We start from the raw sequence: 12,232 nt of genomic DNA on the forward strand, positions 1-12,232 counted from the left end.
AGCATTCTCGGAAGCTATGGTTCTGTGTTGTGTTACAATCAAATTAAAAGGAAAATCTTGAAACAAGAGTGTGTGTAAAACTAGTAGCCTAAGGTTTTGAGAAAAACTGAGAGAGACTATAAAGGTTCATCAAGAGCATTAGAAAGTAGACAGAAAGAGGGGGTGGAAGACTATAAAAATAAAGTTGAAGACAATGTCAAGAGTTTGTACCAAGAAGCTAAATGTGTTGATTTTCCTATATATATTGTCTTAGTTCGCTCTCCCTGTAATTTTCTGTGATGTCACCCAGTGGTCTGACAGATAGGAAACAGAGTCTATGAATTTAAATGTCTTTCAAGCATGAGTTATTGAGGTGCTGACCTCTACTAAGGTTGACTGATTTTAGTATTGTCAGGGAGTAGAAGAATCACAGTAAGTAACCCAAAAAGGGCAATGCTGACTTCTTGAAGGGCGTCTCCCATTGGTGAGACTCTATAGCAGGGCTGCCTCAATGGTTACACAGTGTCCAGAAAAGGGATCCTGATTGCTGATGGATCCATTATTCAAGGCTCAATGTGATCTAGCAGTAAGGGTTGGAGAAGAAATTTTTTGGCTAAATAGAGGAGAAATGTCCTGTCATCATCGAGAATATAGTATGAAAATACATTATACTTCAGATCATAAAGAAAAAAAAAAACATTAGAAAATAAAAACAATTTTTCCTAATCAGATGGCTCAATCTTGTTTGTTGAATATATACAGGAATGATAAGTTTCAAATATAACTTTAAAGACTTTTTTTTTCTAATGTTGAATAAGAAAAAAAAAAAGAAGAAGAAAACTCTCTGGTCAACTCTCATATGGAATTTTATTTTAATCTTCTCCTAATAAGAATATATCACCTGAAGAGAAGTATATTCCATCACTAAGGTTATAAATCCATAATTTAAGTTCAGTCAATTGTAACTGAGCAAGACTTATGTGAACTTTTGCTTTTCTAGTAATTTTTTTTTTAATTTTATGGAGATAGAATATGGTACCCTGGACACAACTAAATTTATTCCATTTAGGATTTTAGATTGTTTTTTGTTATATGACACTCTGAACAGCTGGCTTTTATATGTCAATTAATTATATATGGTGAACATGTCCATTAAATTATCTGACTGCTTTAGACATTATCTTGCTATAAATTTAAAATAGAGATTTCAGAAAATTAGCTGATGGCTTTAAAATACAGAAAATATTTTGGCAGCTATTACCCATATTACTAGATGCTATCATACATACATACCTTGCTTTTAAAAAAGCTAAGAAAATATTATTTTTCTTTGAAGTTCTCTCTGAAATTTCAGATCAGAGGTAACGGATTATCATAAATAAACCAGAAATACTAACACTAATAACATCTATTTTAAATATCCTATTTCTGAATTATTTTTCATCAGGTGTACATTTTTATCCAGTCAACTATATTATGGTTTTAACTTCAAGAAAAAAAAGTATGCATTATTTAGACATAATCTAAATATGCAACATAATTAAAATGTTCCTCTTTTATGTCATTGCTTTCATTTCTCTATCAGACAATCAAAGCAGAGGCAAGAGAAAGAGCGTTATACTTTCTGTAAGATTTTCTCAGTGTTACCTTTGATCATTCACAATGCTTCTCTTGACTTTAATCTTGTCCTCTCCTGTGCTCAGGTGAAAACTATAAATAAAAATACACGTATTCATTATCAACCTCATCTGTTACACAATTCCTTAACAAAATCTGAGGAGGTGAAAGAGAGAGGCAGAATGCACATTCTAAGCCAGTATTTTCAAAGTTATGTATGTGATGAGGTTCTCATTCTTCCAAGTACGTGAGACTAACTAGCTTCACAGTCAAATAAGCTCAACAATTGTGTGTGCCCTTGCTCTCTTTTTAAGATTCACAGTGCATTTTAGGATGCTAAAGTGTCTGAGATGTTCTGAGATATAGAAATCTGCTTGTTTGTTTAATAATGTACTTCTTAAACTCATTTGACTATTTGATCCCTTTCTATGTGTTATTACATCTCTTGCATTCACAGAATATATGCTTAGAATTCATGAAATAGACTTCAGAAAGCTAATTAAAGTATAACTGTGAAAACAAGGTGCAGAGAAGCATATGTAGATGATACTATTTACTGGGTATTTTGGAGTGTATTTAAATAGAAGAACAGTGAAGATAATTTTGAAAAGCTAGTATGCAATCACATTGTAGATGTCTTATAGAAAAGTGATCTCAAAATTGGGGTACATGCAACTCTGGGGGTACTATAGGTGATCTGGGGTGTGAGAAGAAATTACCAGAACTTCTATTTATATTTAATTGTCCTCTTTTAATTTGTGATATATTGTAATGTATAATATATTGGTTAAGTAATACATATATACACACACATATACAATTTATGTAAAGTCACAAAGATATTTTGGGAGTACAGGCTAAATTAAAAAAAATGATTGGGGATCAGGATCAAAATATTTTGTTAAAAACCACTGCTGCAACATTAAACATTTTGTGCAAAGAACTGACATCATACAGAGCAGTTTTAAAAAGATCATGAATATGGTACATGTGTGTATATTTATGCATGTGCATGTTTGTAGGTAGAATCAGAGAGATACAGGGTAGTACTAGTCACTACTTTTTATTTCTCAAGTAATTCATTCTGTCATTTACCTGATATTAACCACATACACAGTGTAGTTCCAATTTTCAAAGGTTGAATTGAGCTGCAAAATACAATGAAAAGGGTAAGTTGGGTAATACTCAAAAAAAACCCTGAATCAAGTTTCTTCCCTCCCAAAAGCTAAGTTGTTATTGGAATAAGACCCTGGGAAAATCCTGTAGAGCTAGAGGAATGAAAAAAGGGTAAAGATAACAGTTATTGGATCATTGTATGCCAAGAACTTTACAAATGTTATTTCTTTCAATCTCACAGCAGCTAATGAGATAGGTATTATCTGTCCCTGCTGTCTTATAAATGAGGAAACTGAGCTTCACAGAGTTAGAGCTTGCCTAAAGTCACCCAACTAAGAAGTAGCAGATCCGAGATTGAAACCCAAGTCTGTCTTGAAACACTACACTTTCCACTCTAGCTCATAAAATGGGCCTCCAAATTAGCCATAACACAGAGAATTTAGCTGTAAGAGGATACACAGGGAAGATCATCACAATGGACACCTTCCATAGTCTTTATTCAATAGACACCAAGGTGCAGTAAAACATATGTTTATGGTAATTATACTTTCATAAGAATATTGACAGAAAAGTTATAAACTAAAAATATAAACCTTTGAAAAAAATAAGTTTAAGATTACTGAGAATTATGTTAACTGTTGTGTGGTTTCATAACAGTCTTTGTAGGTCTCAGGACCAGACTTTTAAATAAGGCAATGGATTCTTCTCAATATAAATAACAAACTTCCAAAAATGCATTGTTCAATACAATCGCAAAACAGGATTTCCTTACTGACGTGAAATTCTCTTATTATATATCACCTCTAAAGGGTTTTTTGGGTCTTGTTTCATATACACATTTAGCCTTCCTGGTATTTCTCAAACTGAATGGAAATTCTAGCAAAAAGTGTTAAATTATTTTTAAGTTGTGCATAGTAATAACATGAATCAGGGACACTCCTTATATTTTCTCTTTTATCAAGTATCTGCTTTGGTATCTTGCATCTCAAACTGAAAGTGTCCAGTAAAGTTTAGCTCCAGATGAGAATGATGCTGTGTTGAAAACCGTGCCTTAAATAAATAGAAATGTCAAATCATACCTGTCTAAAACAGACTCTTTAGTGAATGCTAATTTTCAAGATTCACAAGAAGTGGTTTATTTGATAATGAAAATAAAGAATTTTATCTTTTGAAAACACTGACTTAAAAAAAAAAACTAAAAGAACAATTCTGGAAAGAAAATAGAATTCAAGAATACTCCTTCTGTAAAGTCTGCTCTCCATTTAGAAATTAAACACATTTAGTGTTTAAATTGGTTACTAAAGTTAATGTGTCATTAAAAAAGTCAACGGTAGCTTTTTTCTTTGACTTCTATTAGGGAATATCACTTCCCCGATTTTAAAACAGAATTGTTAATTACATACTATTATTTCTTGTGGTCAACTTGTTTTAAAGGGTGTTGCCTTTAAAAATAAAACTGTTTACCTATCATTCTTCAAATATATTATATGTATATAAAGTATACATATAATATGTAGTACCTCTCAGGATATGGTTTAACTTTCTTTTCCTACCAAGAACACATTTATTGAGGACGATGGCCAAAGGGGAGGAGGGTTGGGGGACTGGAAGAAAATGGTGAAGGGTTATAGAAGTACAAATTAGTAGTTGATAGATGGTCATCGGGATGGGAACCATGGCATAGGGAATGCAGTTAGCGTTAATGTAGTGGCTAAGTGGAGAGCCAGAGGAGAGAAAGAGCAATTAGGGGGATCATTTTATAAACTATATAAATGTCTAACCAAAGTACTATATACTTGAAATAATAAAATAAAAAATTTTTAAAAAGAGCACATTTATCAGACACCTACAAGAAAACCCATTTTTCTTACTTCAGAATGTATATCCAAGTGGGTGGGAGAGTTCTATGATACAGTAAGTCCTCACCTAAAGTCATTAATGGGTTCTGCAAGTTTGAGTGAAATGAGGTATAATGAAACCAATTTTATCATAGGTTAATTGACATAAATAAGAGGTAAGTTCTTACAGCATCTCATCAATGTTATAACAAAATGACGTTGAATGCAACTGTTATTCGAGGAGTTGCTGTATATATTTTTAGACTTTTTTTTTAGTCAAACAGTAGAATAATTAAATTTTTAAAAGTAATATACATTGCAAAACAGTGCTAAAAATGTATGACTATCATAGTAAATAAAGATGCCTACCAATACACATTTCCATTTGTGTGGCACTTTCTTATTTAGACATTAAATAGTCTATTAGGCTCAGTTTCTGGTCCTTTTTTCAAACGTATCTCTTTTCTATGCACAAGTACACCACCAAACTTATGTATCAATTTCTAATGACTAGCATCTGTGTTTCAGTATGATCTGTGGACTTAGTTACTCAGACAGTAGGATCTTTCCCAGATTTCCAGAGGTTAATGATTTAAAACCAAAAAAGAAATCTTACGAGTTCACTTACCCATTCTGTCACCTTGCTCTGTACTTTTACCTCAGCGTGATGAAGGATGTTTAGAATCACTATGGAAATTCTATAGATAATTCCATCTGTCCATTGGAAATAAGATTTAGCCCATTAATTAAATTTTATAGTCATGTAATTATCAGTGTAAATTTACAATCATACAATTTCATACAAGTTAAAAGAAACACTGTCTACTTAGGTACAGAAAATTTCTGAGATATTTTGACTTGATGCTCATTGACCTTTGCAACTTCTTAGAAATAGTGAACAATTACTTTACTCTTATGGGTATCATTGCTCTTGAATTATCAACTGCATATGTTTCTTTGTATTTTTAAAATCTATAAATTTCTGATATCTATGATCTGTAAAGTGGTAATTTTTTCATGTACACTTTGATATCCTGTAACAAGAAATTATCCTTTTTTTGTACTTACAGAGTTCAGCATGTAAAAGCTTGAATAAGAAGATGGGCAGGTGTTAACTTGAAAAAGAACAGCCATACACATATTTACTGATCCCAGCCCCTTCTGCTCCCTTGCCTCTTTCCCCTCCCTGATAAAGCATTTTCTTCAAAGTTACTGAGTTGAATTTCACCAGACTTTTCATCAAAATTCCATAAATGTAGTCATTTGTACCAAAGTAGAGGGGGGGAAAGAAGTAATATTTGCAGATGAGATTTTGAATGTACAAGCTTGCTTTAAAAAGAAAACGTTATGTCAGAAGATTCTGCTTTTTGCTTTTGGGAACAGTCTTTAAAGTAGTCATATATACACCTATCAATCTTGCCAGCCAGGATTTGCTAAATCTCCTTAGATGTTTGCTACAGGGCATCTTACTAAAATTAGCTAACAAGAAAAAGACCCTTTTAAAATGGAGTAGGTTATAAAGAAAAAAATTTTTTTTGCATCTCCATTACTGGCAATCATTGCATCTTTATTCAGGCTTACGTTTTGGTAAGTCTTATGTAAAATATGCACAGAAAATGTAGAAATACACAATTAAAACAATAATGGAAAATGGTTTTATTAAAGATTTTTTTAGAAAAAGTACAAAAAAGTATGTCCCTGGAAACTCCCCAATCTACCAAAATGTAAACTCCAGTCCAACTACTAAAAGGAATGTTTTTCCAGTACATTGGTCAGAATCGTGCTTAAAAAAAAAAAGAAAAACCACCATTCCCAGATATAATATAAACATATGAAATTGGTACAAGGCCGAGTACGGTGAGTTTAATTTATGCAGACTAGGTTATTTCAGCTTCTAAAACTCCTCAAGTATTTTAATGATCTTGAATTCATGTTCGTTTAAAAAATATTCTAAATGAAAATATTTAGAGAAATGTATTTAAATCAAATGATAATATTCAAATAAAATCATTTTACACTGTAGATTTTATCACAGCAAATCATGAACACTCTTAATGACTAGAATTCAAATCGCAAAATTCTAAGAATCTATATTTATTTCAGAATCCTAGAGATATTCTGTGATTTTTCACTGATGTCAATAGAGTAACTGAAAAACTACCACTAGATGGAGACCTAAAGCATGTTTGCTAAAATTTCCCATTCAGGAGAATATTGCAAAACACTAAAAATTAGTCATTTTAATCACTGACACTTCTGAAATGTTATGGAAGCATCAAATAGTTAAGATATTGTTTAATTTTAAATATTTCCTACTTCACTTTTTTTTTTCATTTCACTGTTTTATAAATGAGAAAGACACCCAATATCAGAGGTGGCCTATATCAACATAAATATAGTACTCTCCTTAGAGTTATCTGGCTTAAGGCAAATAAAATATGTAAATATACCAAACAACCTAGCATTCTGTGTTACATATTCTCTTGTGCTATAGATCATTGTCAAGTAGTGTCTCCTTAGAAGCCTTAAAACGATATATTTATATACTTATCCAAAAACTACTCAGCAGAGGCTACTCGTTCTACTTTAAAAATTTTTTGAGTAATGTAGTCAACAAGTAGTTGTGAAAAATGTCTGAGAATGAAATGTCAAAGCAAAATAAAATGTCCACTAAAGGGCTGGTGAAAAGGGTTTAAAATTGCTGCAAAATAATTGGTTTAAGCATTGCCAGTGCAGAAAATGTGCAATTAAGACACACTGATGCAGGCTTTTCCATGTCATCCTTGCAGTCAAGTTGTCTTCTATAAATGTAACAATTCCCAAGGTGTCTCAATAGAAAAGCTATTCGCTAATCTTCATATGATCGAGACTTCAAAAGATATATGTATTGTTCTAATTAAATGACATCCAGGCCAGAAGAATTCATGATAGACATAACTTTGGGGGAAAAAGGTATTTAAAAATATAACCATCTTCCAATTAGATAACTCTTCCAGCCACAAAGAACATCAAAGTAGGAGTCACTGCTTGCCATTACCGATGTGGTATCAAAACAGCATTCCTGTCTGGAAGTCTTTCTCCAATTAATTTTTCCTTTTTGTTTTAACACTCTTTTCAGTTTCTTGAACAATATAGATAAGACACTGCTTTATCTACTAGGTTTGAAAATGCAGATTTAAAATATATATATGCATATATATATATTTGAAAAGACAGATGTTAAAATATAAAACAAATGTTATTTTAGATTCAAGATTATTTTTTGAACTAGTGATCAGGCAATTATGATATGACAGTGCCATTTATGATGAGTCCTGCTCATCCTACACACACAATTTTTTAAAGATATTGTTGGATACAAACAAATATCTTCAGAGGGATTTTTTTTAATTGAGTAGTTAAATGTATGTAAGAAACTAGAAGTAGTATTATAGTTTGTATTTGTAAGCTAGGTTTTTAAAATAATAATACTAACGAAGTTAGTTTCTTACTTGGGTTGCTGACCTCACAAAAGTTTAATATTCAGTAGCACTAGAGTGATGCTTCAAGCATAGAAAATATGATTCGGAAATAATGGAATATTTAGAATGGAAATAATGATTAGTCCAAGAGCTTTTCTTGGGAATGTAATACAAAAGGCACAGCGGTTATTTGCAGGAATACCTAGATTATTCATCATTTCCTGAAATACATGTGAAACGCAGCTTAAAAGATAAGATTTTCTTAGTATATAATCTGAGGTATCTTACAAAGTTTTATTGAAAATAAAAAGAACTTTACACACACAAAAAAATAGGAACATTTCACAAAAGCTGGGAAAGCACATTTTATTGATATACTGAAGAAATATGTCTGATTGTCAATCAATTTCAATTCTTTTCCTTTCATTTCCGATAAACTCAATAAAACTCTCTGATAGTCCAGAGTTTAAAAAACTGGATAAGGTAGAAAACAGATTTGACATTTGTGCCTATCTTTCTTATGGTGAACAAAAAAGATTCTCTAATATATCAGATCATAAGCCTGAGAATGTTTACTATATGAGTTTCCCAAGGAATAAAAAAGTATATCTGAAATTGTTGACAGTATGTGAATGATCTTAGATAGCCCAGGACATGACATTAAATCCCATTTATTTACAAGGTGAACAAGTAATTCTCTTTTCAATTATTTCAAATTTGACATCAAAGAAAAAATCTTATTTGATTATAGACTATCTCTAACACTTTGTTATTCTTCCTTTTTAAAAAGATAATGAAAGCTTTGGGCACTGAGATGTGAGAAAGTAATAGGACATAGGGGGAATTCAATACCATTGTTTTCATTATATTTATTTTCACTTTTCACTTCTATTTTTAAAAATGGTGTAGTGGTTTCATTTTACAATAGTGATATCGATTTTCCCATAAAAATAAAAACATTTAAGTACAAAATGTGAGTCAATTTAGAAAAAATACTATTAAATAGTAGAGGTGTTTCAAGGATGCGGTTTAAAAATGGTACAAAAATTTGAAGACACAATTTTGAGAATATTTCTACTACATGACCACTTTTGAAAACCTTTCAACATTTTTAAATGCTAGGATTATATTTTTATCAAGAATCATCTGAACTAGATTTTTTTTCTTTAATGTGGTCAAGTCAAACCATTTCAACTGATTCGAACATTTGCTTGCTTTGTTCAAACTCCAAGGAAGGTTATGACGCAGGGAGAGCGATGGACTAAACAAGGCTCTCTTCAAGAATGTCAGAAATGACATGATCGAGTGAATACAGTTCTACTCCAGCAAGTTGAGGACTCTAAAGCATCATATAAACGTTCTTGGGCAGTAGAGGATGTGCCAGTCCTGGAGGGAGAATGCCACAGAGGCTCTTTGTGTGTTCATACAAAGAGCGAAATACTTAGTTAGAATTATAATATTCCCATCTACTGGCTGGAGTCCATGTGAAATATGCATTGGAAACTTCAGCTGCTTTTGCTGTCTCGGGGGTTGCTGGAATTTTTGCTCCATCATAAATCTCCTTGGTGTAACTAACAGAATAACCATAAACACTTCTCTGAATCGAAGTCTTTATAACCTTAATGAAATTTATATCTACATTTCATGTAAAATATTCCATACCCAATTTAAATGTCCTTATAGAGGAAGTTGATGTAACCCCCAAAGCCAAAAGAAAAAATGAACTATGTGGGTTCTTTTCTTTGGGTTTTGCTCCCTTGTGATATACTACAGATGTCTTGGCCTTGTAAGTTAAATGACTGGCGTTGAGAAAATTCCTTTGTTTCTAATATCTCATATTTGAGAATATTACTGTATTAGAGGCAATGGTATGGTCACCTGATTGGAATTTCTCTTTTTCAGAAGGAATTGAAATCACTCTGAATTACCAAAAGGTTATATATGTGGTCCATATAGGCAACAGATTAAATAATCACTCAATTCACCTGGCATTTGCCCTACTTATTTCTTATCCTATGTAACTGCTATATTTACAAATTACAAATAATATAAATAGAAAAGTACATAGGAATCAAAAAGGCAAGAAGTATAGTTACTTGAAGTATTTTTACTCAAAAACAGATTTAGGATTTAGTTAATAGACAATCGCATTCTAACCATTATACTTCAACAAATAAAAACAGAGACCAAACTGTTACCAAATAAATTGATCTAAATGTCACCAATATTTGAACAGAAAGTGGCTTTAGTGAAAAATTAAATTACTAAAATTATTTAGTTTTTTGAAATTACAAAATCTTTTAAAAAGTAGTTTCCTGAAGAGATAATCTGACAAAATATCATGAATAATTTTTTTCTCAGATCTCTAGCATAATGCAAACTAATTCCTTTTAATTAAATGCCTTTCTCATAAAACTTCTTTTGAAAGAAATTTTAGCTAAAGTACAGAGAAGTGGTCCTGGAAATGACCTCATTCCACTAGTCATTAGAATGGGGAACTCAAAAGAATCAAGTGATGTTTATTTATTTTACTAGTCTTGCAAATGTACTGACCGATTCCAATAACAAAAACTTTGTTGGAACATTAGGTATTCCCACCCTTAGAATACAATTTTTTATCACGTCAGACATACTACAAATATAGAAGATAATAATTCTTACCATTCCTTTCTCTAGCGATTCTATTAGTTACAGGAATGTTAGTGGTGACAGTGGGTGTTGTAGTACTAGGAGAGCTTACAGTAGTAGCTGGTAATAAAGATGAGAAAGATGTAATTTTGCAAGGAGTACATGACAGTTAATATGGATAAGCAATCTATAATTAATTCATGACAATATATAGAGGAGAAATGGAAATCATTTCTTTCCACTAAATACAACAGACTCTACGGTTATAATGCATAAAATAAAGCAATGCTTTCTACGGCACATTAAGAATCAGTTCACATGGCCTTCGGTACCATATTGCAAGAGTCTGGATCTGGCACAAAGAGAATGGAGAAGAACATTTTGATTCTAGATCTAGGTCTGCCATTAATAGGCTGATCACTACACTGCTAAATCTTTCTAGAACTCAGTTTCCTAAGTTTGTAACAAGAAGTTAGAGAAGGCAATCTACACAGTGCCTATCGGCTTGAAAATTATCTAAATAAACCAAATCTTCCTAATACACTGAGAAAAGAGAAATAAAATCTCGGAGGAAATATATTTCTTCTTAAGAAGATAAATGTAAAGGAAAACAAATGAGAATAAAATGTATAGACTAAATCAATCATTTACAGATCTCAATAACTTTACTAAACGTTGACAGACAAAATGCACTCCATAATGGCAAGCCTTATGGGGGAGACATTTTCAAAGCATTATGTCATAGATATGCTTCTGATACTATTAAAACTCTCAAAGATTAAACCCTTGTATAATACTTAGATGATATCATTCTAAGGGATTCTAGAGGAACTCTATAAGTAATAAAATAACTATACACATAATTTTCATTTAGTCTATCCCAGGAGCATATTTTTATTAAACATACATTCATACGTACAATAACCATTATATGTTATGTCTCAATTTTTTAAAAATTATCTAAACTGAAAACAAAATTTAAGTGATTACACAAAAAGAAATGTTCTAAAAACTCTAGAAAATACTGAATTCTTTGATTCAAAATATGTATCCTTAACTAAAAATTTTTCCATTCCAAAGTAATTTATAATACTTAAGAATGGATATTCTTTTTGAAATCTTTGTTTTTTAAAATTATGAATAATCGGTTATATTTATCTTAGTGCAAAATTCATCGATGAACAAGAAAATGCTTTTTGGTCATTTAGGACATAGGAGAAAAATAGCTAGCATCAGGTCCTTTGACCCAGGGAATCAGTACTATAGGTATCTCAGATTAAAAGAAAATAAGAATTTTTAAAAACCATAGATCTTGAACTAGGCAAATTAAGGATTTTTTTCTATTTCATATAATTATTTTTAAACTACACTTTCATGGAAAAAATTACTTCATTTTATTTTCATAGGGCATTCATTGATAATAATATCAAGAATAATGTCTCAGAAAGGAAACGAAGATAATGAATTACAACCCCACTCTCACACTGGAACCACAGAAGAAACCTGCAGTTTCTATTCATTTAATCTCACTTGCAACCCCTGTCATTTTCATGCTATGGTCCTCCTAGTAAGAGATCCAACTTTTACCAAAGG

At 31.4% G+C, this 12,232-nt stretch overlaps 1 protein-coding gene across 1 annotated transcript in view; it reads right to left on the reverse strand.

The window, feature by feature from the left end:
- Window positions 1-12,232, reverse strand: part of ADGRG6 (adhesion G protein-coupled receptor G6) — a 129,508-nt gene that overhangs the window by 44,033 nt on the left and 73,243 nt on the right. The window contains exons 6-9 of the mRNA XM_006915419.3: window positions 10,673-10,759; window positions 5,179-5,264; window positions 2,692-2,744; window positions 1,627-1,689 (exon numbers count right to left, since the gene is read on the reverse strand). Coding sequence (XP_006915481.1) covers window positions 1,627-1,689; window positions 2,692-2,744; window positions 5,179-5,264; window positions 10,673-10,759 — 289 coding nt within the window. The remainder of the gene's footprint in view (window positions 1-1,626; window positions 1,690-2,691; window positions 2,745-5,178; window positions 5,265-10,672; window positions 10,760-12,232) is intronic.

The sequence above is a fragment of the Pteropus alecto genome, unplaced genomic scaffold (assembly GCF_000325575.1).
Source record: "Pteropus alecto unplaced genomic scaffold, ASM32557v1 scaffold185, whole genome shotgun sequence".
NCBI lineage: Eukaryota > Metazoa > Chordata > Mammalia > Chiroptera > Pteropodidae > Pteropus > Pteropus alecto.